At 38.6% G+C, this 23,098-nt stretch overlaps 1 protein-coding gene across 1 annotated transcript in view; it reads right to left on the minus strand.

Annotated features, from left to right (window-relative positions):
- Positions 1 to 1,439: 1,439 nt before the first annotated feature.
- GABRR3 (gamma-aminobutyric acid type A receptor subunit rho3) overlaps positions 1,440 to 23,098 on the minus strand; it is a 50,179-nt gene continuing 28,520 nt past the window's right edge. Inside the window, exons 7-10 of the mRNA XM_043593932.1 lie at positions 22,928 to 23,068; positions 16,854 to 17,006; positions 7,847 to 8,043; positions 1,440 to 3,021 (exon numbers count right to left, since the gene is read on the minus strand). Of these exons, the coding sequence (XP_043449867.1) occupies positions 2,719 to 3,021; positions 7,847 to 8,043; positions 16,854 to 17,006; positions 22,928 to 23,068 (794 nt within the window). The 3' untranslated portion in view covers positions 1,440 to 2,718. The remainder of the gene's footprint in view (positions 3,022 to 7,846; positions 8,044 to 16,853; positions 17,007 to 22,927; positions 23,069 to 23,098) is intronic.

Here is a 23,098-nt window from a genome sequence, read left to right on the forward strand (position 1 = left end):
GCTGGCTTTTTCTTAAATCTTGGAAAGCAGCTTATTTTCTGAAATCCTCACATTTTATCCAAGCTTATCCCTCAGTGAACAATCACATGCAGTCTGTTCTGGATTGTGATCAGTAAATGAAGTCAAAATCAAAATGAGGTAACTATTACATGCTGTCTGTCACTCATACATTTCCAAGGTAACTGTGATTTCATTCTTTTTGAAATAACAGAGCCAGGAACATTGGTGTTCCTTAGTGGAAATGAGGTTCACAGGAACAGTTGTACCCTCACAGTCTTCTACAAGCCACTGATTTGAGGAGATGAAGACTGGCCAAAATCCCAAGTGCTCATTCTGAATGTTCTAATAATTCTCTTGAGCAGCAAGCATATTTTAGACATTACTGAAAAATGCAAAGACTGTTTCTAGTCATTAACAAAAGTTATGTTCGATCAGCCAACAGTTGTGCATTAGTACTCCTCAAGAGGAATGCTGAGTGTATGAGTAGTGTGGTGGAGACCTAGTCTTAGTCTAGAGTGCCAGATGTATTCAGCGATGCATTTGACTTGAAATTGTGGAATAAATATGCCCAGGGAAAGCTTTAGACATTCTGAATGGTATAGTTCAACGTAGAAGAAAAACAGTAACATCTGAGGAACCCAAGAGAAGAAGGGAACAGTATAGATTTATTCTGTTCATTTGTAGATTTTTCCTTTTTTAAAAAAAAAAAAAATTATTTTGAGAGAGAGAGGGAGAGAGAGAATCCCAAGCAGACTCCTGCACTGTCAGTACAGAGCCCAACTCAGGGCTTGATGTCAGAAACCTCGACCTGAGCGGAAATCAGGAGTCAGACACTTAACTGATTGGACCATCCAGGAACCCTCTCCCCTTTTTTTTTTTTTAACATCAGTTGTATACAGAGTATGTCAGAATCAGAAATGTTAAGCCAACTGTAGAACTCTCCTCAAATAATAGCTACAAATTCTCAAAGAAACACCTATCATATTAATCTGTTCTGTATTCTGAAAATATAATCCTATAAAATTACTATTCCTTTTAAGTCAAGCTTAAAAACTGTTAGTTTTCTAATTTATTTATTGTCTATCCATAACTAAATGGACAAGAGTTTTAATAAATTATATTAGTTCAATTTTGGACAGTTTCCTAGAAAAAATATAATCCTTGGAAAATTCTGAAGGAATTAGAGAAGTTGTATTAAGAAAATAGAATGAAGTATCCCAGAATTAGCCTGTGAGGGAAGTTATGATAGAGATGGGATTTGCCTTTAAAACTTTTGTGCCCAAGAGGAAAATAAGTTTCTAGAACCCTATGTCACTCACAGCAGAGAACCAAAATCAATGTTACTGGTAAATAAGCAGGAAGTTACTTGTCTTTTAACCTAGCACAAAATAGTTCAAATCATTTTGGTTCACTTTATGGTGAAATAAATGGCAATACACTTAATGTAACACACCATTTAATTTATTTCCCTTAATTCAATGCCAAAAGTCAAAACAGGAAGGGAAAATATTTCATACTTCTTACTGAGGGCTGATCTCTAAATGGAATCTTTTTCACAAAATACTTAACACAAAAGCATGCACACTACCAGTCTACACAATGAATGCTAATCGTTAGAGGTTTTTCTACTTAACAAACATTTATTTAATACCCACTTGACCTGATTTACTTGGCTCAACCAACGTTACTATGGGATTACTATGGGATATATAAATTTCATTCAATTTTTCACTCAATACCATGTCTGGAAGCATCTTCAGTCATTTATGAACTGAGACTCCACATCCCTTCATGGATATTCTTTTCCTTGTTTTGGTATCCCCTTTTCAAAACTCAGACAGCATAGTGTACAAGCTTCTATTTTACATCTATTGTAATTATTATATTTATTATTTATGAAAGCTACCAGTTCACTGTTCCTGATAGGCTGTGCACTCACTGATAGCAGGAATGCCATTTTATATTCATTTTTGACTACATAACACCTAATAAAGTAACTGGCTTATACAGGAGGTCAATAATATTTGGTAAATACAGTAACTAATTCACTAAATGCCTCCCGAAAGCTATGAAAGCTATGACTCAACTGTAAAATACAAGATTCTATTACTGAAGATTGACATATTAATTTGACATTAGGATAGGAGCAAAGTTTAGATGTTTTGCTCTTGGACTCAATAATATATGAAATTTAATAGTGAAATAAGATAAAAGACTTGATTGGAGATGGACGGGGAAGCTCTTCATGTACATCTCAGCTGTATAAGTGTCCATGGTCCCACCTTGATGTTGATGTTCTTCCTCACAAGGATTCAACTCTGTTAGGTCGCATGGCACATGGCTAGCACTAAGAATCAATGCTTCTTGAATCATTGTCATAGTCCAGCTTTATTGCTTAGTTAATACAAAACGTTTACGTTTAGAAAGCAAGGAGGGTCTAGGCGAAGTAGTTACAAAGCCCATTCCTGTGGAAATTTTTCTGTAATCTGCATGCCTGTGACTCTTATGTATGGAATCAAATTCTCCAGGGACCTTAAACTCTTCCTAGATGTAAATCGGTCAACTTTAAAATCTTCTATAGGCCAAGAGAGGTGACTGACTGGCTGACTCCCAGTTGAATCAAGTACAGTCCAACTCATAGTCAAGAGTTGTTTGTTGTGGTTGTTTTGTTAACCTACTCTGATTCCAAAATGAGTATTATACATTGGGAATTCTTCCTCACACATACACACCCCAGTAAAATAAATTAAATGCAATATACACAGTGGGAAATAAAATCCTTGAGTAGGTGTCAATGACATGATTATTTTCCAGAATGATTGCACCAATATGCCCTCCTAAGGATTGTCTTCTCTTTATCTGAGATGTATCTGTGCTGGGGCTACCTGTGGATCTTCCTCGCATGGCGTCCTCTTCTGAGTGTAGAGAAAAGGAAGTCTGCTCCATTTCAGTCTTGCTGTCATGGTAACAACCGTCGAAGGCCATGGCTTGAAATGTATCAATATTATACATTCCAGAAATCTGACAAAAAGACTTTTTGTTAGTAAGCCATGAATATGGTTCTATATGTAGGAACTACAGTAAAAGTCTAAACAATCAGATTTTTAAAAGAGTTTCAATAAATGCTAAGAATGTTCTGCTTATTTTTTTTTATTTTAGTTTATTTTTTGAGAGAGAAAGATAAGAGTGAGCAGGGAGGGGCAGAGAGAAGGGGGGACACAGGATTGGAAGCAGGCTCTGAGCCAACAGCAGAGAGCCCAATGTGGGGCTTGAACTCATTACCTGTGAGATCATGACCTGAGCCAAAGTTGGACATTTAACCAAATGAAATACCCAGGTGCCCCTGTTTTGCTTATTTTAAAGAATAGAATTCTGGTTTTGCTTTTGGTATCTGACTAAAAGTCATTTTAATAATAAATGGAAAACATTATCAAAGAGATCTGTTTTTAATAGGGACTTAGCAAGGTTTATTATTATCTCCATAGAGATAGTTGAACATTATACAAATAAATGTTTCACAATTATAATGTCAGTGTTTTCTAATTTAGTTTTGGCCTGATAGACTTTTACACTCAATGCATGTTTCCCCAGAAGGGAACACTGTTTCAGGTTTCCCTCTTTGTTTCTGCATAGTATGAATTGTTTGACATAAGTTTGAGTTGAAATTGAATATGATTTATCAGCAAAACCAATTGGATTTGCTTTTCAACATACTTTTGTCTTTAGAGAAAACACAGTAATACGCCTGGTCAGTGTAATTTTTTGTCCAAAACCAAAACAATATTATCAGGTGATCGACTTATGCTTAAATTTGGAGTAGGGATAAGAAATGATTTTAGCTACTCTCTTTGAATGCAAATTGGTCAACCCTTCTCATTTTTTGCTGAGAAGTACCTATAAATGATACCAACACAGCCCAATTAAACAACTTGAAATTGGCTTATTTTTCGGAAGGAGAGAATGAATTATCAATGCTTTCTGGCTCCAGTGCCTGATTAAATCTAAACTACCACTTTTCTTTAAGGTTTTACTTTGAGGGAGATGGTGGTTCTCACTGATACAGAACTGTGTCTAGGAAGTAGGTGTTACTAATTGCTTTCTGAGAAAACGAAATCACTTCTTGATCTATAGGGAAGTTAAAAAAATGAGCAAACATGAACAGGCTACCACTGGCTGAAATTATTCAGAATTCAAATTGGAAGCTACAGAATAAAGTCTGCCAAAACATGTATTTGGTTCACAGCAATTAAAAAAACTAATATTTTACTGAATTCAAGAGACATAGAGAATATTTTGTGTAGCCAGTAAACTAACCAAGGACCCATACTCAAGTTATGTTGTCCTTTTTTGTTTTAGCCATAGGAACTTTTCATAACAAAATGAAAATGGATGATATGAACATAAAATAAGATCAGGACTCAAAAACTAACCTCAGATAGTAAAAAATAACACTAATAATATATTCAACTCTGGATCTGAGAACAGAATAACTAGTATAATCTCTTTTGCGGTTTTACTATACCCACCCAGAACACTGCTGAGTTATCCCACTGGACACTATGATAATTTAGAACCATTCATATAATTGATTAAATCTTGCAGTATACAATTTACCAGTAGGGTGCTAATTTCCACAATTTCATAAGTTGGTTGTTCTAATAGAAACAGTTTTAGAATGGGTCTTTAATTTTTCACTCCAGCCTACAAATAAGCACATACCTAAGGCATAGTATATCTAAAGTATAGATTTGACTGTTTTATGTGGAGTTCTAAGTCCTGGAAGTAGGAAAACATTCAGATGAAGGAATAAGAAAGAAAAGAATTTCCTTTCTCCTTTCTGGGCAAAGGTCAACAGTAGGGACAATTTTCCCATGATCCTTGCTGTTCTCCCAGCTCTTGGCACCTGGGGGAGGTTGGGACAGGGTGTGTGATGGCGGTGGTGGCAGGAAATGAGCTTTGCTTCACTTCGTGATTTCATCGGAAGGAACTCCATAGCCTAAGATTCCCGGTCTTTCTCACTATCCCTGCATTATTCCATCCTAGAGGTTTCGCAGAAGGAATTAGCATGTGTGGCTCAGCAGCTCCTTTTGAGTCCTCGCTTTAGGATCTGCATTGGTACCTAAGTTTGTTCTCTGAAGTGAGGTAAAAGGAGATTATCCTTACAGGGAGAGTCCTGAATTGTCTAGCTTCACCAGTGACCAGAAGGGGTAAGCACATTCAGTACAGGATGAAGTATTAGTGAGACCTCCTGCTCACATATCTAAGCACTTACTCCAAACTGCTTTATCAACAACAAAGGTGACATCCTCCCATCTGCCTGGTTTCCACATCTTTCTCTAAAACTGGTTTCCCACTTCAGGCGTAGAGAAAAGAAGTATCACCAATTATCCCCCCAAACCTACAGACATATCCTTGTACCCTGCCCCTCACCAGGGCATCCTACCCCTTCAACAATATCTCATCTCAGACAGCCTTTTCCCACTTTCCTTGTTAAAACCACTATTTGTTCAGAGCACATAAGCTGGGCATTAATCACAATAATAACTCAGTATTTGTGTAGCATGTTACAGTTTGCAAAAGTTTCAGATCCATTAATTACATTATTGGCAACAGCCCTATGAGGTAAATAGGGAAGAAATTCCACCATTTTGAAAATGAAGAATGAGATCCAGGAACGAAAAGCTAGAAAGTGGCAGAGTTAGGTTTGGCATCACTACTTCTGACTCCAAATCTGTGTTCTTTTATTTTGCCCCACAAATATATGAATGGTAGGACATTGCTTTGAGATAATTGCACCTTTGAAGGAGGATGCTTAGAATGGTGGTTCCTTGAGGCTGGGGAAAGGGGAGAATGGGAGTTGTTGAATGGGCACAGAGTTTCAGTTCTGTAGGATGAAAAAGTTCTGGAGATTGCTTGTACAACAATGTGAGTATTCTTAACACTACTGAACTACACACTTAAAAACAGGTTAAGATGGTAAGCTCTATGTTATGTGGATTTTACCACAACTTAAAATTTTTTTAAATGGATGGTACTTACTAACTTAAAAGATTTTCTTCTTAGTGGTACACAAGAAGAGTGTGTATAGCCCCAAGTAGTGAAAACTAAAACTCAGGTAGTGTGAACATATGTGTTGTGTGGCAGGTGGGAGTGGGTAGATGTAGACAGTTTGGAACCAAAAGACTGGATAGAGATGGGCCCAAATTCCTACAGTGCCTCTTGCTTGGGTTAACCACTTCCACATAAAAATAGAACAGAACGACAACAACATTCTTTTTCTTATCACACGTCTTTTTTCTCTGTCACCTTTAATTCACAGATTATCTAAATTGTTGCTATTCTCAGTGCAGGCAATGGATCAATGGCATCTGGGACTTGTTAGAAATGCAGACTCCAATCCCACCCCACATCTGCTGAATGAATATCTGAACAAATCCCAGGTGATGTGCACACACCCATCACTGCATACTTGTCCAGAAGCTCCCAGTTCTCTCACATCTGCCTAGAAGTCATATGGGTATGTGTGTGGTGGGGACACATACACAGTGTCAACAAAAGAAACGGAGGCATCAGCAATAAAGCAAAATCAGCTCTTATTACAGCTTTGATTCAAAGGGGATATAATAGAAGAAGGAAGTGGTATTACAGGAGATCTGAATTTCAAATGCATCTCTGTTGGCTGTGAATCTCTTGACAAATCACTTCACTAAAACTCTGCCGCTTCATCTCAAAAATAGAGATAATAATCTCTGCAAGGCCTACATCATGGAGCTGAGATGAAGGCTCAATTTGAGAAAAGGATATAAAACACTCTGAAAAGTAAGAAACACTCTCACTAGAGGTATAACAAATATTAAATAATGTTTTGGGTGTACATAAGTATGCATATAAGAATTTCTCAAACCAATGTGAATATATTTCATTAAAATCATGTTCATAGATGCTACACACACACACACACACACAGACACACATATATGTATATATACAGCCTTAAGTACAGGCTACCAAACAGATTAATTACGTTTCTTAAGTACAATATCTTATGTCAGTTGTCATAATAACAGGGAACTGGTGCCCTGATCCTTTGTGAAACAAAGCAGGTAGAGATCAATCTGTCCATGTTTACTAAACCCTGGCACAAGAAACATGTGATGACATTTAGAACCCAGAAACCACCTTTTATCCCCAGTATCCTAAGGAGAGAAGAACCTCTCTTTATGCTCTGCCACTTGCCCAAGTAACAAGAAGAGAAACATAAATCCTAGCTATGGTGGAGAGAAGCACATCATTTATGGATTGAGAGCACAGCCATTGGAGTCAGGGAGACCCAGAAACAAATCCTAATTCCTCTTTGGCTGTGTGACCTTGGCCAAGTTACTCCCTAGCTGCTCCTATTTCACCTCTGTAAAATGAGAGTTATACAGTACCTACCTCTCGGGGCTACTCTGAGAATTAAATGACATGCTGTGTCATTAGGTGGTTAGTGCATTACCAATATAGAATAAACACACATTAAATGTTAGCTATCATCATCATCATCTTCTTGAAAGGATGTAGTTTACCCCTGAACCCTTTCTTTTCAAAGGATAGAGCCGGTGGAGAGGAGCACACTGAGAGAAATTCCTCACACAAGAAAACCCTCCTGGCAAAGGTGAATGAGGATGCTGAGGAAACCAGTCAGCACAGGCAGAATAAAGTTCAATATTAAATCCTGTGAACTTGCATCTTGCCAAGGCATACAGACTTAATACAAGGGCTTACAACACTGTCAGGAGAGGGTTATAGGTAAGGACAGTCTTTTTCACATTCCAAAAGGGATCAGATAGTTAAAGCCAGGCAATACCTTCCCTGTCTTCTTGAATTGTTTCCACTCTTCCACTGTGGTGAGGTAGTTCACAGCTGCATACTCAATGACTGACAGGAACACAAAGAGGGAGCTGACCCACAGGTACACGTCCACGGCCTTGATGTAGGACACCTGGGGCATGGAGGCACTCATGCCAGAGATGACAGTGGACATGGTCAGCACTGTGGTGATTCCTGCCATTGGAGAACAGTGACAAGCTCAGTGACATAACCACTCTGTTCTAGGATCTGGTGCTGGATTACACCAGGGTATGTTTTTCTGGAACACTTTCAGATGACCAAAGCTGGGAGTGGGGGAGGAATCCCTGCATGTTAACCTAGTACACATCTTGAGCCCAAGCAAGAAGCTCTCCTTGGATTTGTCTATCTCTTTGCCTTGCCCTCACCCCAACTGTCCATAATGTTTCCTTCCCCCATCTAAAGACTTCACAGACTCAAACATATTTCTAAGGACTCATTCACTCATTTGCCTTCAGTTGGGCCTCTTTAAACCATCCCAGGAAGGTTCAATTTTAAAATTCCTTCTGGAAAAGAAATTCTAAAACCATTCCCACCACTACCCTTTCCTGTCATTTTGCAATTCACTGTTAAGAAATTGTCTTTGAGTCAATCTTTAATCTTTCATTCACCAGAGTGATCTTGTCATTTTCCATATTTTTCTCTCATATAGAATACTTATGAGCCATTAGTATTGCTATCACTTTGTCCCTTGTTACTGAAACTACAGTTCAATTGAGATTTAGGATGGAAGCGTGATCCTGGAGGCTCAGTTCAGCGTAAATACTTGCTATTTGACTGTGAAATGCCATTTACATTCCCCACCCCTCCCCCTCCCTTTCCTTCCCTTCCTTGTCGGCCAGTCTCTCCCCTTCCCTCTTCTTTTCTTCCTTTCCCTTCTTTATCCTCTGGCATAAGCATCAGAGGTAATGAGATCAAGATTCTGGGGCACAATGGAGAAAGAAGTGACTCGAGATTTCCTTAACAAAATGCTGGCCTCGGGGTGGGCTAGTCTGTGTCTGCACTAATTTCTCAGAGGGACGCAGCGAGAGTGCTGCCTGGAGAAAAAGTACAGTATTGTAAATATTTGAAATGTACACTAGCTGGCACAGTTTTATTTCCTAACTTCCCACCAGGGAGGCACAAATGGAGTCCTTAATGATTTTTATAAGTTGTGAGGACATTTTAATGTCAACAGACAGAGGCCTGAACAGCAGGAAGAGCACCATGATTTACTCCTAAATGTACAGACACAGCATGTGGACAGCTTTCATCACACACTTCCACCCTTCTACAATAATTCTTCAAGGTTCTCATCTGAGGGAGCCCATATCAAAGACAATGACAGATCTACAGAGCTATTCAATTTCAAATTAAGTTTTCCATTTGTATGATCAAGACCAAGGACTTGGCATTTTGGCAGTCACCATGGGAGGGCCCTGGAGTCTTACCTTGACACTGATTCAAACTCCAGGATAAGAAACCTAAATGCTATTCTAGCTCTTACCATTAAATACAGGCCACTGTCTCACTGAGTCCCAGATCTCCCCAACAACGGTAGTATGGACCATCTGCATATCAGTGGATGCTGTTTGCATTCCTTGCTACATAAATGTGGATATGTGATTTTTTTTTTTATTCCCATTACAAGTGTATGTGTAGCTGAAGGCAAGATTTTTTAAAAAAATGTTTTTATTTATTTTTAAGAGAGAGCGAGCACAAGCAGGGGAGGGGCAGAGAGGGGGGAGGGGCAAGATTATTAAATAAAGCTTGCTTGCCTTTATTGAATGTTTACCCACCAAAAACCTAGGTAAGTAAATATTATTAGCCACACATTGCAGAAAAGAAATATGAGCTGAGAGGGGCTAAGTAACCAGCCTGAGTTTGAAAAGCTCCTGAGTCAGGAGCAGGGCTAGAAATTTTCTGAGTGTGGAACCCATGCTTTTTATATGCAAACCTGCTGCTTCTCATTCCAGAGGGATCTCTTTTTGTTTCTAACATTATAAACCAATCTCTATACATGAAGCATCTATGAGAGGAAGACACTATAAAGCTAAGAGTAGAATTATGTCAGGAGGTATACTTTGTGCTTTTCAAAAAGCTAAAAGTCCTATTCCTTTCAGGACTTCACTGGTAAAACTGAATGAATCCTGCACTAATATTCATATTTAGTAGTTTACCTTATTCGTTAAAAAAATTTAATGTCTTTTTTTACTGGTTTTCTACAATATAGAAGATAGAACTTGAGCTTTTTTCAATGAACAGTAACATGGGGCTTAATGGGCAAAATAAAGGTTTAGAACCTATACATGAGTTTCCTGCATGCCAGATAGATCTTATTGGGCATTTTAAATAGATGACTAGTGAAAGGCCACTAAATCGATGGCCAGTAAAAGGAAACTGCATTATCTATTTTTTGCCAGAGAGCAATAAACTATCATTTTCCTTAAAAGGATACTTAGTACAGCTAATTTACTATAGCTTTATTTATTTTTAAACAGGCATTTTAGATTTTCCTTGTTTAAAATGAGCAATAAAAAATAGTGAGTAGGGAGGAGAGATTGTTTGAGTCTGCAAGTAAAGGATGAGAAAACTGATATACAAATTCCTAAAGCAATAGAACTTGAGTCAGGAGGGTTACATCTACTGATTAAAACACTTATGTCTTGAGCCACTCCTTAGAAATGCATTAATCTTGACAAAGTGTATTCCTTCCAAACCCTTTAAAGTTAACATCCCAATAAAGGCACTTTAAATATATGAAGTGACCATTTAGTCAAAGAAAGGTTCTGTTTAGATTAGGATTAGAAAATTATCTTCTCACCTACCAATATTGCTCTGCATGGTCAGGAAAGTGTTAGGAGACAATATTTGGCCTGGCCCATGGGACTGAACTCCCCTGAGCCAGTTATGCCATATTATGCATTATGCCAGTTATGCAGTTATGCCATATTAACTCTTAAGGACACATATAGGGTCCTAAGAACCTTTTGGTCTAGTGAGAGATACTGATCTTTGTGTTTCATTGGCCATTTTTCTTCACATGTGATGGAGAGGTTCATTGACTAGTGTGATGGCAATAGGGCATGTAGGCGTCACTTATAGAACTATTGAGTCAGTTGTGTATTCAGTAGTTGTGCTGTGGACAGGTCTTTTGAAGGCATAGGTATCTACATTTATGTTTAAGTGAATAAAAACATTTTCCCTGTAGGCCTAAGCAGAAAGAAAATATCAAGTGATCTGAGAGAAAAGAAGCTAGGTTGGATAGCCTAACACCACGAGTCTATGGCTAGAAACTAACAACCATTGCCGCACAAAGGTGGTGTCAGAGTCCAGTGCCTAGAAGTTCTGGTAACCTCTATGATGGTTAAATGAATTACTCCTAATTATTTACTTTTTTCAGGCATGTGTCATATCCTCTGTTAGAAGACATTTTTCTTTATAAGTGTCTACATCCCTGAAAACTTCAGTTGTCTTTCTCTGCCATGTCTGTTCCTGGTAAATGACTCTATTACTTAATATGCAGTATGAATGGCATACCTAGAGGAGCCAAATGAGAAAGATGGAGGCAAGGGAAGAGGAGGGAGCTAGAAGGAAGAGATGAAAGTACAGTACTACTCATCCTTCCATGAGGATTAAAACATCCTTGAACAACTTTATAATAGTCTCATTCCCTCTCCACACCAAATCATATGGAAAGATAGATTAGTATTCTTAACCCATCCCACATTCCAAATTATGGTAGCTATTATCTCTTATGAAAATCGCCTAATCACAATTGATACTTCTATGCCGTTCAGCCTCTATTGTTTTTCATTTGAAACATGACAAATGTGAAAGGATCCTAACAAGCAAATGATTCATCCTTACTTAGCAAATGAATCCAAATGTGGAAAGGTCTTAGCCAACAATGAATCCTTATTGTTTTCAGTTAGTAACTAAAATACGGTTATTAGAAACATGGTGGGTTAAACATTGGCAATTTAACAACTGTGTATTGAGAACAAAATATGTGCAGGATACTGTACTAGTCACTACAGGAACAGAAAAGATGGTAATAACGATTCTCATCCTTAAGGAATTCACATTCTAATACAGGAGACAGGATAAGCTACCAAGGCACCCCATAGCTATTACAAGATAGAGGAAGTAAGGTAGAAGAGATACCTTAGGGGAGATACAAAGTGCCATGTGGCTCAAATATTGGAGAGACCATGTCTGTCTGCCTGGTGCCATCAGTAGAAGTTTGTGGCCATTGAGAAATGGCAAGACTTTGAAAGAGGAAGATAGGTAGAGTAAGAACAAGAATAAAGGTATAGAAGTACTATAGATAAGATAAGCAGTTAGTCATGAGCGACTGTTGAGAACACTGAATATTCAAACTGGTTGAAGCTTAGACAACCACTTGGGGCAGGAGTATGGTTAAAGATGCAGCAGATAAAAATACAGGACACTCAGTAATACCTGAATTTCAAATAAGCAACAAATAATGTGTTAGTATAAGTACATCCCATACAATGTTCAGGATATACTTATACTAACACAGTATTTGGTGCTTATCTAAAACTCAAATTCAACCAAGTGTCTTGTATTTCATCTGGCAACCCTCAAGAGGCACCTTGAATTCCAAGCTGAGAATATTTACTTCAGTGGCATTTGAGATGAGAGTGTTGTGATCACAGTTGAGTTTAGAAATATTACTCTGGTAGTAGGGTTGGATTGTGGCAAGAAGAATAGGAAGTGAAATAAGCAAGTACAAGGCCTATACAAGCCCCTACTACAGCTTTGTGCAAATCAGCAAATGGTGCCCTTTTTCCGGAGGATATCATCCCATACCATGTCCCATAGAGCTTGGGCTGGATTTCTGCTCCTTACTCCCATCTGGATCAGATGTCACAGCCTTGCAAAATGGCCCTGGGCAGGTAGGGATCTGTTAGGGCAATCCAGGAAAAATTAACAAGGGTCCCAGCACTGGTCAAGGCAGGAGGAATGGAAGAGAAAGGATAAGCATATCTGAGGACTTTTTATAGAGAAGGCAAACTCTGAAGATTTAGGCACCTTATAGCCACAGTTCTCAAAGTGTGGTCAGTGGCTCCTTTGGGCTCTCCAAGACATTTTCAGAGGGTCTGTATAGTGAAGATGAATTTCACAATACTAAGACATTGTTTACCTTTTCCCTATGTTGATATTTGCAATGGTGGGAAGCACTGCTGGGAAAAGTTACTGTTGCCTTATCATGAATTCAGGCAGCAACACCCACCTGGTCTAGCAACTGACAATCACTGTATTCTTTAACTGTCAGTATCACAGTAAAAAGAAATCAGTAAAATGTTTTAATTTTATTAAATTACAGCCTTTGTGTATATACCTTTTTAATATTCTGGTTGAAGAAATGAGCAGTATATTATCAGGCACTTCTCGATACCAAACAGCAATGGCTGTCTTGAGGGAAAATGCTCAGACAGTTGAGTTATGAGCTGAACAGGAGACACTTTTAAAAATGGGACATCACTGTCACTTAAAAGAACAACTCACAGAGAAACTCTGGTTGTTCAGATTTGGGTATCTTCAGGCATTTTGTCAAAACTGAGTAAAGTAAGCCTATCGCTTGAAGTAAAGCAACTAATGATGTTTGTTGCTAAATGATAAAATTTGAGATTTCAAGTCAAAACTAGAATGATGTTAAACTTGTATGTATCACTTTGAGCTTGAGAGTTTTTCCGTTACTCAAAAACTTTTTGATGAGATTAATAAATGTGAGTTTTTGAATTTATGTAATTAATTACATGAACATTGAGAAGATCTGTATAACTCAGTGCACCAGTATTTTTCAAATGGTTGATGCACGGGTGAAAAGATCTAGGCAAAATGCAAGCTAGATCAATGAATTTTAATCTAATAGAGTACAAAAAAATTCACTGATAGAATATCAGATTCCACATTGTAATTAACCTTTAAGAAACTGTCACTTTCTGAGTTTTGGTGCAATGTCAAGAAAGACTATGCGCAACACTATTGAAATATGTCTCTTTTCTCTACCCACATATCTGAACGAGGCAGATTTCTTCCTATATTTCAACTAAAACCTATTACAACAGATTGAATGAGGAAGCAGAGATGGGAATCCAGCTGCCCTCCAGAAGGCCAGATATTAAAGGTTTGCAAAAGTGTACAACAATACCACTCTTCTCACTAATATTTTTTGTTTTAGAAAAAAGTTATTTTATGGGGCACCTGGGTGGCTCAGTCGGTTAAGCATCCAACTCTTGGTTTCAGCTGAGGTCATGAGTTCACGGTTTCGTGAGTTTGAGCCCCTCGTTGGGCTCTGTGCTGACAGTGCAGAGTATGCTTGGGATGCTCTCTCTCCCTCTCTCTCTGTCTCTCCCTGACTCATAATGTCTCTGTCTCTCTTAAAATAAATAAAGAAAGAAAACTTTAAAAAATGCCTTTAGAGAAGTTATTTTTCATAGAATATGCTAACTTTTAATGAGTTTATTATTGCTAATTTTAAATGGACTAATGCAGATTTTTAAAAATTCTGTTTCAATAGCCAACATGGCTAAATAATGATAGATATAACCCACAAAACAAAAGCTCTCTAGGGTTCCTAATAATTTTTAAGATGTAAATGGGTCCTAAGAACCTAAGAATGACTGCCCAAGACTAAGGAAATTAAGGGTCCAATAGTGAAAGACTCAACACATTCGAGGCCCCTAGAAGAACAAGAAAAGTCAAGAGAATAAGTGGGATTTGGGCAGGGGTGGCAGAGTTGGGAAGAGTAGTTTGTTGGGTTTTGAACATGTGGAGTACCTGTAGTATCTGGAAATGAAGTCCAGGCGGGCAGCTGGGAGTAGTATCTAGAACTTGAGAGAAAGATTTGTGATAAAGACAGGGTTTTTCTTCTCCTTCTGTCTCACACCTGGGATTTGCTTTCATAGAGACAGTAGTCAGAAGCAAAGGCTTGTTCCGTTTGATGAGAGAATCAAAAGTGAGCAAAACCTTGGAAGGTAATTACCCAGATTACCTACTCAGGGAGTAGAAGGAAGACAAAGTAGGAGTACAAATGAAAGAAAAGTCTAAAAAAAGGAGAAAACCTAGACTAGTACAGAGTACCGAAAACAAACTTATTGTTTGTTTAGTCTCATCAAACACTATGGGCCAGGCACAGCCTAGGCAGTTGACATAAATGCTCCCATTTATTTCATACAGTGACCTTGGAAGGCTGTATTAATCATCTCATTTTGCAGATGAGGAAGATGAGGCTGGGCTCTTGACCACTACACCTGATTCTGAATTTGGAGAGGATGCTTAATAGTGTCAAATACTTCAGAGCTTCAGATGATGGAGGGGGAACAACCGAGAAAAGGCAAGAGTAAGATAGAAACATAGAAGGACCTTCTGGAGAATCAGGTAGCCCAGTAGTATTTGTGAACAGCCGGTAAAGCAGAGCCCAAAATACCTTTGAAAAAAACTTGAGGGTGTTAGGAAGCAAAAACCTGAGAAGATAGCAGTGGTATAGGAATACTACAGTTCCCTTTATTAAGAGAAGAGGGGAAAGGGACACTTCTGATTTGTATGTTATTTTATACAAATCTGCATAGCAATTTTCCAACCCTGCAGGGACCCAATGTAGATGCAAGAAGCATAGAATTTCAGGGGTTACTTAAATGCATTTCAGTGTTTTCCATTCACCCCAACCCACCCTGGAACCAGCTTTGATTACTTGTCATTTTCAAAGCGTAAGAGCTGAGTAGTTGGCTTCAGGAATCTGAAAATCATGTTTATAAACCTTTAGAGACTGAATGTCTTTCTCATTCTGTCTTGAGGGCTGGTAATGTGCCTTTAGCCTCCTGTTCAATTCTACCCTGTCCCACTGCTGCACTGAGGTCAGGGCATGACTGTTCTGATGTGAAGGAACAGCCACAATACTTTAATTACTTATTCAGATGGTATTTTTTCCCATGAAGATATTCAAGCCTCAAATGCTTGTAGATTGAAGCTTTTAATAGGGGAAAGAGGTGAACAAATTATTAATATTAATGACAATTTATGTCTTTTCAAACGGTCTTTTGAAGTATGCATATAATTTGCGAACATTAACTTAGAAATCACCCTTTCTGGAATGAATTGTGTGATAATTACAATGATTGTGAAGCACTTATAACAATCTTCTCTCTAGATAGAGCATTACAGGTGAAAACAAAATCAGCTGAAATGAAGGGAGCTCTGCCCTGAACCAGCCAAGAAGGCAAGTGGAATTGACTCTTGAGTTCTCATTAAGTAACGTGTTATCTAAGTGCTTAGCCAGGCATCCTGCACTTAGTAAGAACATAGTAACTGCTAAGTGGGTCTGAAATGGTTCCCATAAATCAGTATGTGTGGCAGTGGCATATAACATGCTAGGTGGAGTAGATAATCACACCTGTGTGGTGACTTCATGAAGCTGGCAATGTCTCTCCACTTGAAATCGCTTGCCAACTAAAGTACAACAATAACTGAAATTTCACTGCAGTTGATTCTGATTTTGGTGTTTAGGTTAAGGCCTGATTTCTAATTGGCATTGCCCCCTATCTCAAGAAGTAATTTATTAGGATACAAGTAGTATAGTGGATTGAAGGTTCTTTTTTCTATGATGCAAAGGTTTGTCATGGATAGCAGGGGCAAGGGATGGGGAGGTTTCCTGAAAGTGAGGAGATAGGTTTGTAAAGTGAGGCTGTTTATGCTTCATAATTTCATAATTTATCCTTATTAGTCAGCATTTGGTCAGCTGGTGCAGGCTTCATACCTAAAGTCTCAGTTTCCAAGGAAAGAGTCCAATTACAGTTTGCCACTGAGGCTGTTGAGATCAATGTTATAACCTGAGTGTAAGTCTCCAACTATCCCTACTAAACCATCACTCCTTTCTCTCTACTTATCATCCCTTTTTATTTACCTTCATTGAACTTTCTCTGATATTAGCATTTCACAAAGATTCAGAAAAACCTTACCCAGGGAAACTCTTGCAGGAACAGCTCTTCGGTCAATCCAAAATGAAACCCATGAAAGCATCACCATCAACATTGCTGGGAAATAGGTTTGTAACACGAAGAAGAAGATATGCCTCCTTAGCACAAAATTGATGAAAAGCCTATTGTACCAACCTATGAGAAAAAGCCAGAGTTTTCCTTAGAACAGGCTTCCACATGAAAACATCACACTTCATGAAATGACCTGCTTCTTTAAACTCTAAGCTCTTAGAGAACATGGAACAGAACACACTCACCCTTGTTTACCTAGCACAAGGACACGGTCTGGGCCTGGCATTCCATCAATGTCTGTTGAACTGAAGTCTGTAAGTGATCTGAAGTCTGTTTAATTATGTGATTCAAAGATTCCCCTTAAATTTCATAGCTGCTATTCAGGAATGAATGGTAATCATATTTTGTGAAATGGCCTTTAAAGACCTTTTTTCCAAAATATATTGTGTTCACATCATTTCTACAAGTGAGCCAGTCTTCAATACATGACTAATAACTGCATGCAATAGCCAATAAACCATTTATTAGCCATAACAAATGAAAGAGAACATCTTATGTGAAGGAAAAGGTTCACAGTAGCTACTGAGTCATTGGATTCCAAGTTGGAACCCAGACAGTGAGGCTTTCATAAAGGGAGTGGGTGAAAGGAATATCTGTAAACTGTATTATTTCAAAGTCTGGTGGGTACCATTAATTTATGTATGGTAAATCTACAAAAAAGTAACCAAATGATGATGTTTCTTTGCTTCTGACTGGAATTAAATAGATTCATGTTGCTAATATTGATTAATTCATGCTGATCAGAAGTAAGACTTGTGGTCACATCCATACAATTTTGTTCAGGTTTCCCTTTTCACATTGGCTGCAAGGAAGTTTAAAGCCAAAAAAAAAGGGACTATTAGGTGAAAAATTATAAAACAAAGTCATAAGTATTGCAAAGTTAGAGAACCCTTCTTCTAGTCTCAGTATTAATTTCTTAGGAAACTCAAGATGGCAAACCTATTACACAGAACAGGTCAATATTTAGGCATTCAGCCTAAAACATATACCTAGCAAACCCACCTTGAATTGGCATACTATTCTCTTAGTATTCTCTTCTCAATTATGTGCTGATGACCCTTCTTGTCCCCACCTGTTCTGAGGTTCTCATCATCAGTTGATATATGTTTCAGGAATATCAAACAATTTCATTACCAAGGTTAACAATAGATACATTACATAGTGCATTCTAAAGTCAGAATATACATTATTTTTTAAGCTACTCATTTTGTCTTGTATTACCCATGCCATGCACAGCCCCGCTTGATTTTTGTGTGCAGTTGAGAGTTCTTATTATAGCTGCATAGTGGAATAGCAGTCTCTCTGATGTTACAGCTTCATACAATTATTTTGAGATTAAAAGAGATGAGTAAAAGCTGTGAAAGAACTTCATAAAGAAACAGGGTATGTGGTTTTAGCTATGACTTAAATTTTGGTAACATGTCCTTTCTTTATTGATAATTTTCTGAAGAATAAATTTGTTTTTGGCAACCAATCAGGAGAAATGCTACTATGTTGTGTGGCTTTTCAGGGCAGGGGAGACTAGGGGTACTATTGTGGTTGAAGCTGCAGGCCAGAAAGAGCTCCCTCCACCACCAAGAAATGTGGTGCTGCCTTGGAAAGATGGTGGAACCCTCAGCCTGGGTAGTGTAATAAAGAGTCTGACTCCACTGACTCCACTTCTTTTTTTTTTTTTTTTTTTTTCCACTTCTGATACTTGACTCCTCATAGCTCCCAAACCCCACTGGTCCTTCTCCTTCTGTCTCACACCTGGGCAAGCTAATAGGAAAGCTGGGTGCTCCCTATTTTGGCACCCATGGGAAATTCAAGTCATGCAAGGGAGTCATTCCCCCCCAGTCCCACCCTTTAACCACCATAAAACTCTAAGCCAGTTGCCCTTCTCTGATTTCTCAGGCCATTTTCAGACCTACTTGGGAGCTTACTCCACTCTCTCTGGAAAACCTCATTACATGCATAATAAATCTCTTTATAACCTTTTGCTTTGTGTGCGGCATCATCAGTTTTGACAGCTGAACCACATTCTGGGTGGAAGGTCTGTCAGCCTCCATCAGGTTGCCGCACAGGAGAAAGAAGGGGAGTTTATGAAAGAAGGAGAGGGCTGGAGAGTTGGCAGCAGGAAAATGCAAGAGAGGGGAAGTGATTGAGGCGTCAGTCAGGTTCAAGGAGTCAGGTTCAAGAAGAGTTTTACACCTGAGACTGTCACCTTCAATGGGTGGTTGATGCTAAAGGCTTCAATCTGTGTCAAAAGGATCAAGATGATGTTTATGAAAATAGTGATGATGAGAGCTACTAGCTAATATTTACTGGTTACTCACCATATGATAGACAGTATTCTCAGTTATTGATGGCAGACTTTATTCTAAATTATTTAAATGCATTAAATCATGTATCCTCACAACCTTCTGAGGTAGAGAGTGTTACAAAAGATGAAGACATTGAGGCTTAGAGAGATAAGGCAACCTGTCCACATTTCTAATAAGCAGTTGAGCCAGGATTTGAACTCATGCAGCCTGTCTCCAAAACTTATACCTGTAGCCACGACATGATGCTGCAATAAAGAATAATTGTCAATGCATTCTTTAGGGGCAGGAGTCATTTTTTTTCCTTCATAAATCTACAGTGCATGATTGTGAGGCGCACTGAAAGGCATGAGGGGGCAGAAGCCCTCAACTGCTTGTTACTATTGCCAGGGAGTGGTGAAGACGGAGCCAAGGGAAAAACTTGAGGACATGATGGTGCAGCTATCAAATAGAAACTAAAGTTACATAATTCTAACTCTACTTCTGGCTCTCCAAACCAGAGTTGCAAGTACAGATTTTACTGTATAGCTTATTTGGCAGTGCAGGTTACGGTGGTTGTTATAATGACAGGAACGAAGACAAAATAAACATAAAAAAATGATTTTTGATTAAGCTAATATGTTTAAACAGGATACTAATTGGAGAAAAACACTTGAGTTTAGCTCTCAGGAGACCACGTTTAATATTTCATGGATAATGTGAGACAGAAGTATCACATGCTTGTAAATTAAAATAAATTTCTAAATGCTGATCTTTCTGAAACCGAAGAATGGTTGAATAAACCCAGATATGATTAATAACTGGATTAATAGCCAATGGAATGGCGTATTGATGAAGTAAGAATTTGGAAATCAAATTTAACCTTTTATTTTTAAGAGGATAGTTGGGTGTATATTCATGGATACTTGGGCTTCAAAATCTGAAGAAATATCATTGCTATGATTATATATGTAGCATACATTCTGTGCAGGGAACAATACTCTTAGATTTCTATGCTTCGTATATATGACATTTTAAAAATGCTTATTAATTTTTGAGAGACACAGCATGAGTGGGGGAGAGGCAGAGAGAGAGAAACACACACAGAATCTGAAGCAGGCTCCAGGCTCTGAGCTGTCAACACAGGGCCCGACACAGGGCTGGAATCCATGAACGATGAGATCATGACCTGAGCCAAGGTTGATGCTCAACCTACTGAGCCACCCAGGCACCCCTCTGACATTTTAATTGCTTCAAACATTGCAAAGACCTATTTACAATTTATCATATGCCAAAGTTATTTCATCATAACAACAGCAAAATGAAAACAGTTATAAATTACACTTTGACATGCATCATTGTTTACCGCATGCATTCCTTTGTTTAAATATTAATTAAATTTAGGACTATGAACATTAAAATCCTGATAAAAACATACTTATACAGTTGGCCATTGAACAGTGTAGGGGTTTGGGGTACGGGCCCTGGTGCAGTGGAAAATCTGCATATAACGTTCTAGTCCCCCAAATCTAACTACTAACAGCCTAAAGCTGCCTGGAAGCCTCACTATAATGGAACAGTGGATTAAGACATATTTTGCATGTTATCTGTATTATACACTGTATTCTTACAATAAATTAAGGTGGGGAAAAGAAAATGTTAAAAAATCATAAGGGAGAGAAAATGCATGTGTATTACCTTAGTGTATGTATTGAAAAATTCACATGTAAGTGGACTGTGCGGTTCAAAATCGTGTTGTTCAAGGGTTGAGTATTTACTTATGCAGAGTAAGACAGGAAGACAGAGAAAAGAAAAAGAAGGAGAAGAAACTATATAAAAACAATAATATGGTTTATCTTTATGAGGTTGGATTACAAAGGCTTTTTCTTTAAATTTCTCTGAATTTTTTTTCAAGTTATCTGCCATTTATTCACTTGTTCAACAATTAGCTATGGAGCATTTAGTATGTGCCAGGGATATACCAATGGTCGAAACAAATAATATGTATTATTTATATAATCAGAAAAGTCCATAAGCGTTATTACAGTTAATAGCATTATCTGCTGAATCCTGAGCAATGTAGACAAATAATGAAGTGAAATAGAGCATTTCTCCTGGATCTAAATAGCTAAAATAGCTAAATAGCTGTTGGTTCTAGAAAGTCCCTCAGCTTCTCTGTGATGTAAATTTTGATTTCTCTCTTATGATTCAGGCTTTTTTTTTTTTTTTAATGCTTATTTATTTATTGTTGAGAAACAGAGCAAGCTAGCACATGAGCGGGGGAGGGGCAGAGAGAGAGGTAGACAAAGAATCTGAACAGGCTCCATGCTGTGAGCACAGAGCCCCACATGGGGCTTGAACTCATGAACTGTGAGATCATATCTGAGCCAAAGTCTGAGGCTTAACCAACTGAGCCACCCAGGCCCAATGATTCTGGCTTTTAGATAACAACTTGATAACTCCTCTCCGGAGTCTAAGGGCAAGAGTAGAGCACCCTCTAGGGAGAAAAGTCAGTAGGTAAAAGGATTCCAGGCACTCAGGGCAGCATACATTTTCCAGCCTGTGCATGGCTTTAAAAATCTAAAATGGCATTTTATATGGATTCTTCCTGAAATGACCTAGAATGCTAGTAACCAGGGAAGAGGGAGCTACTTTTAACTTTAATCAACAGGAAGCAAGTATAATTTATTTATTTTTTGTTTGTTTTTTTAAATGGGACCACATATAATTTAAAAAGTGCCTTGGAGACATGTTACCAAATGAAAAATATATCTGTCATAGTAAAGAGTATACAATATAGGCCCAATACTTAATAGGTTTTCTCTTCTGAGCAATGATGCCCTTTACTGACTGATTCCTTCAGCGATACTTATTGTGTATATGTGCTGCCGAAGTGAGCACAGTGGTATTTATTGAGTATCTATCATGTACTATGCCCATTCCAGATGCTGGGGAAGAAATGGTGAACAAGGCAGACAGATTTCTTGCACTCTTTCTAGTCAGGCACTCTGGCGATAAAGCAGTCACATAGAGATATATTTCAGGAAGTGTTAAGTGCTATGAAGACAAATAACAGATAGGGAATGGTGAGGAAGGAGGCCTCGTTTACACGGGATGGTTGAGGAAGCACTCTCTGAGGAGGTGATACTTGAACAACACCTGAATGACAGGAAGGAGCCGGTCATGAGAGAGCTGGGGGGAAAGCATTGTAGGCAGAGGGAGGAAAAGGCCAAAACAGAAGCCCTGCAGATAGAACGAGACAGGTGTGTTTGAGGACAGGCAGGAAGGCCAGTGTGGGGGGTGTGGGATGTGGTGGAGGGGGGCGGGTGTAGTGGGTGAGGTCAGAGGTAGCTCGTGTAGGCCTTGGAGGTCATTTGAGAAGCTTGAATTTTGTCATAAGTGTGACAGAAAAACCCTGGAGGGTTTTAAGCAGGAAGGAATTGTGGTCTTTACGTTTTCGAAGAGCACTCTCTCTACTGTATTAAGAGTAGACTGCAGAGGCCAGGGGTAGAAGCAAGGCATTTGTCTAGAGGTGGCTGCATGAGGACGAGAGTGGTCATGGACTGGAGGTGGAGGAGACTGCCTGTGAAGGAGGGAGGATGCTGAGACCACACGGGACAGTTGTGTGAATTCAGGTCTCTTCACATGTTTTGCAACGGTAGGTGTCAGTAAGTGCTGATGAACTGTCCCCATAAAACAGCGCACCTGTGCTGCTGTAGAAAGCGAATCCGCTGGATGCACTGAACTCCTCAACAAAGAACTGAGACAGGGAAATATGTTCATCAGTATTTAAGGACTTGTTCCCATGTTTCCAGTACAGCATTAAATCCTCTTCGGTGTAGGCATCTGAAACAAGAGAATAGTTTCCCATCACTG

Source organism: Prionailurus bengalensis, chromosome C2 (assembly GCF_016509475.1).
Source record: "Prionailurus bengalensis isolate Pbe53 chromosome C2, Fcat_Pben_1.1_paternal_pri, whole genome shotgun sequence".
Taxonomy (NCBI): domain Eukaryota; kingdom Metazoa; phylum Chordata; class Mammalia; order Carnivora; family Felidae; genus Prionailurus; species Prionailurus bengalensis.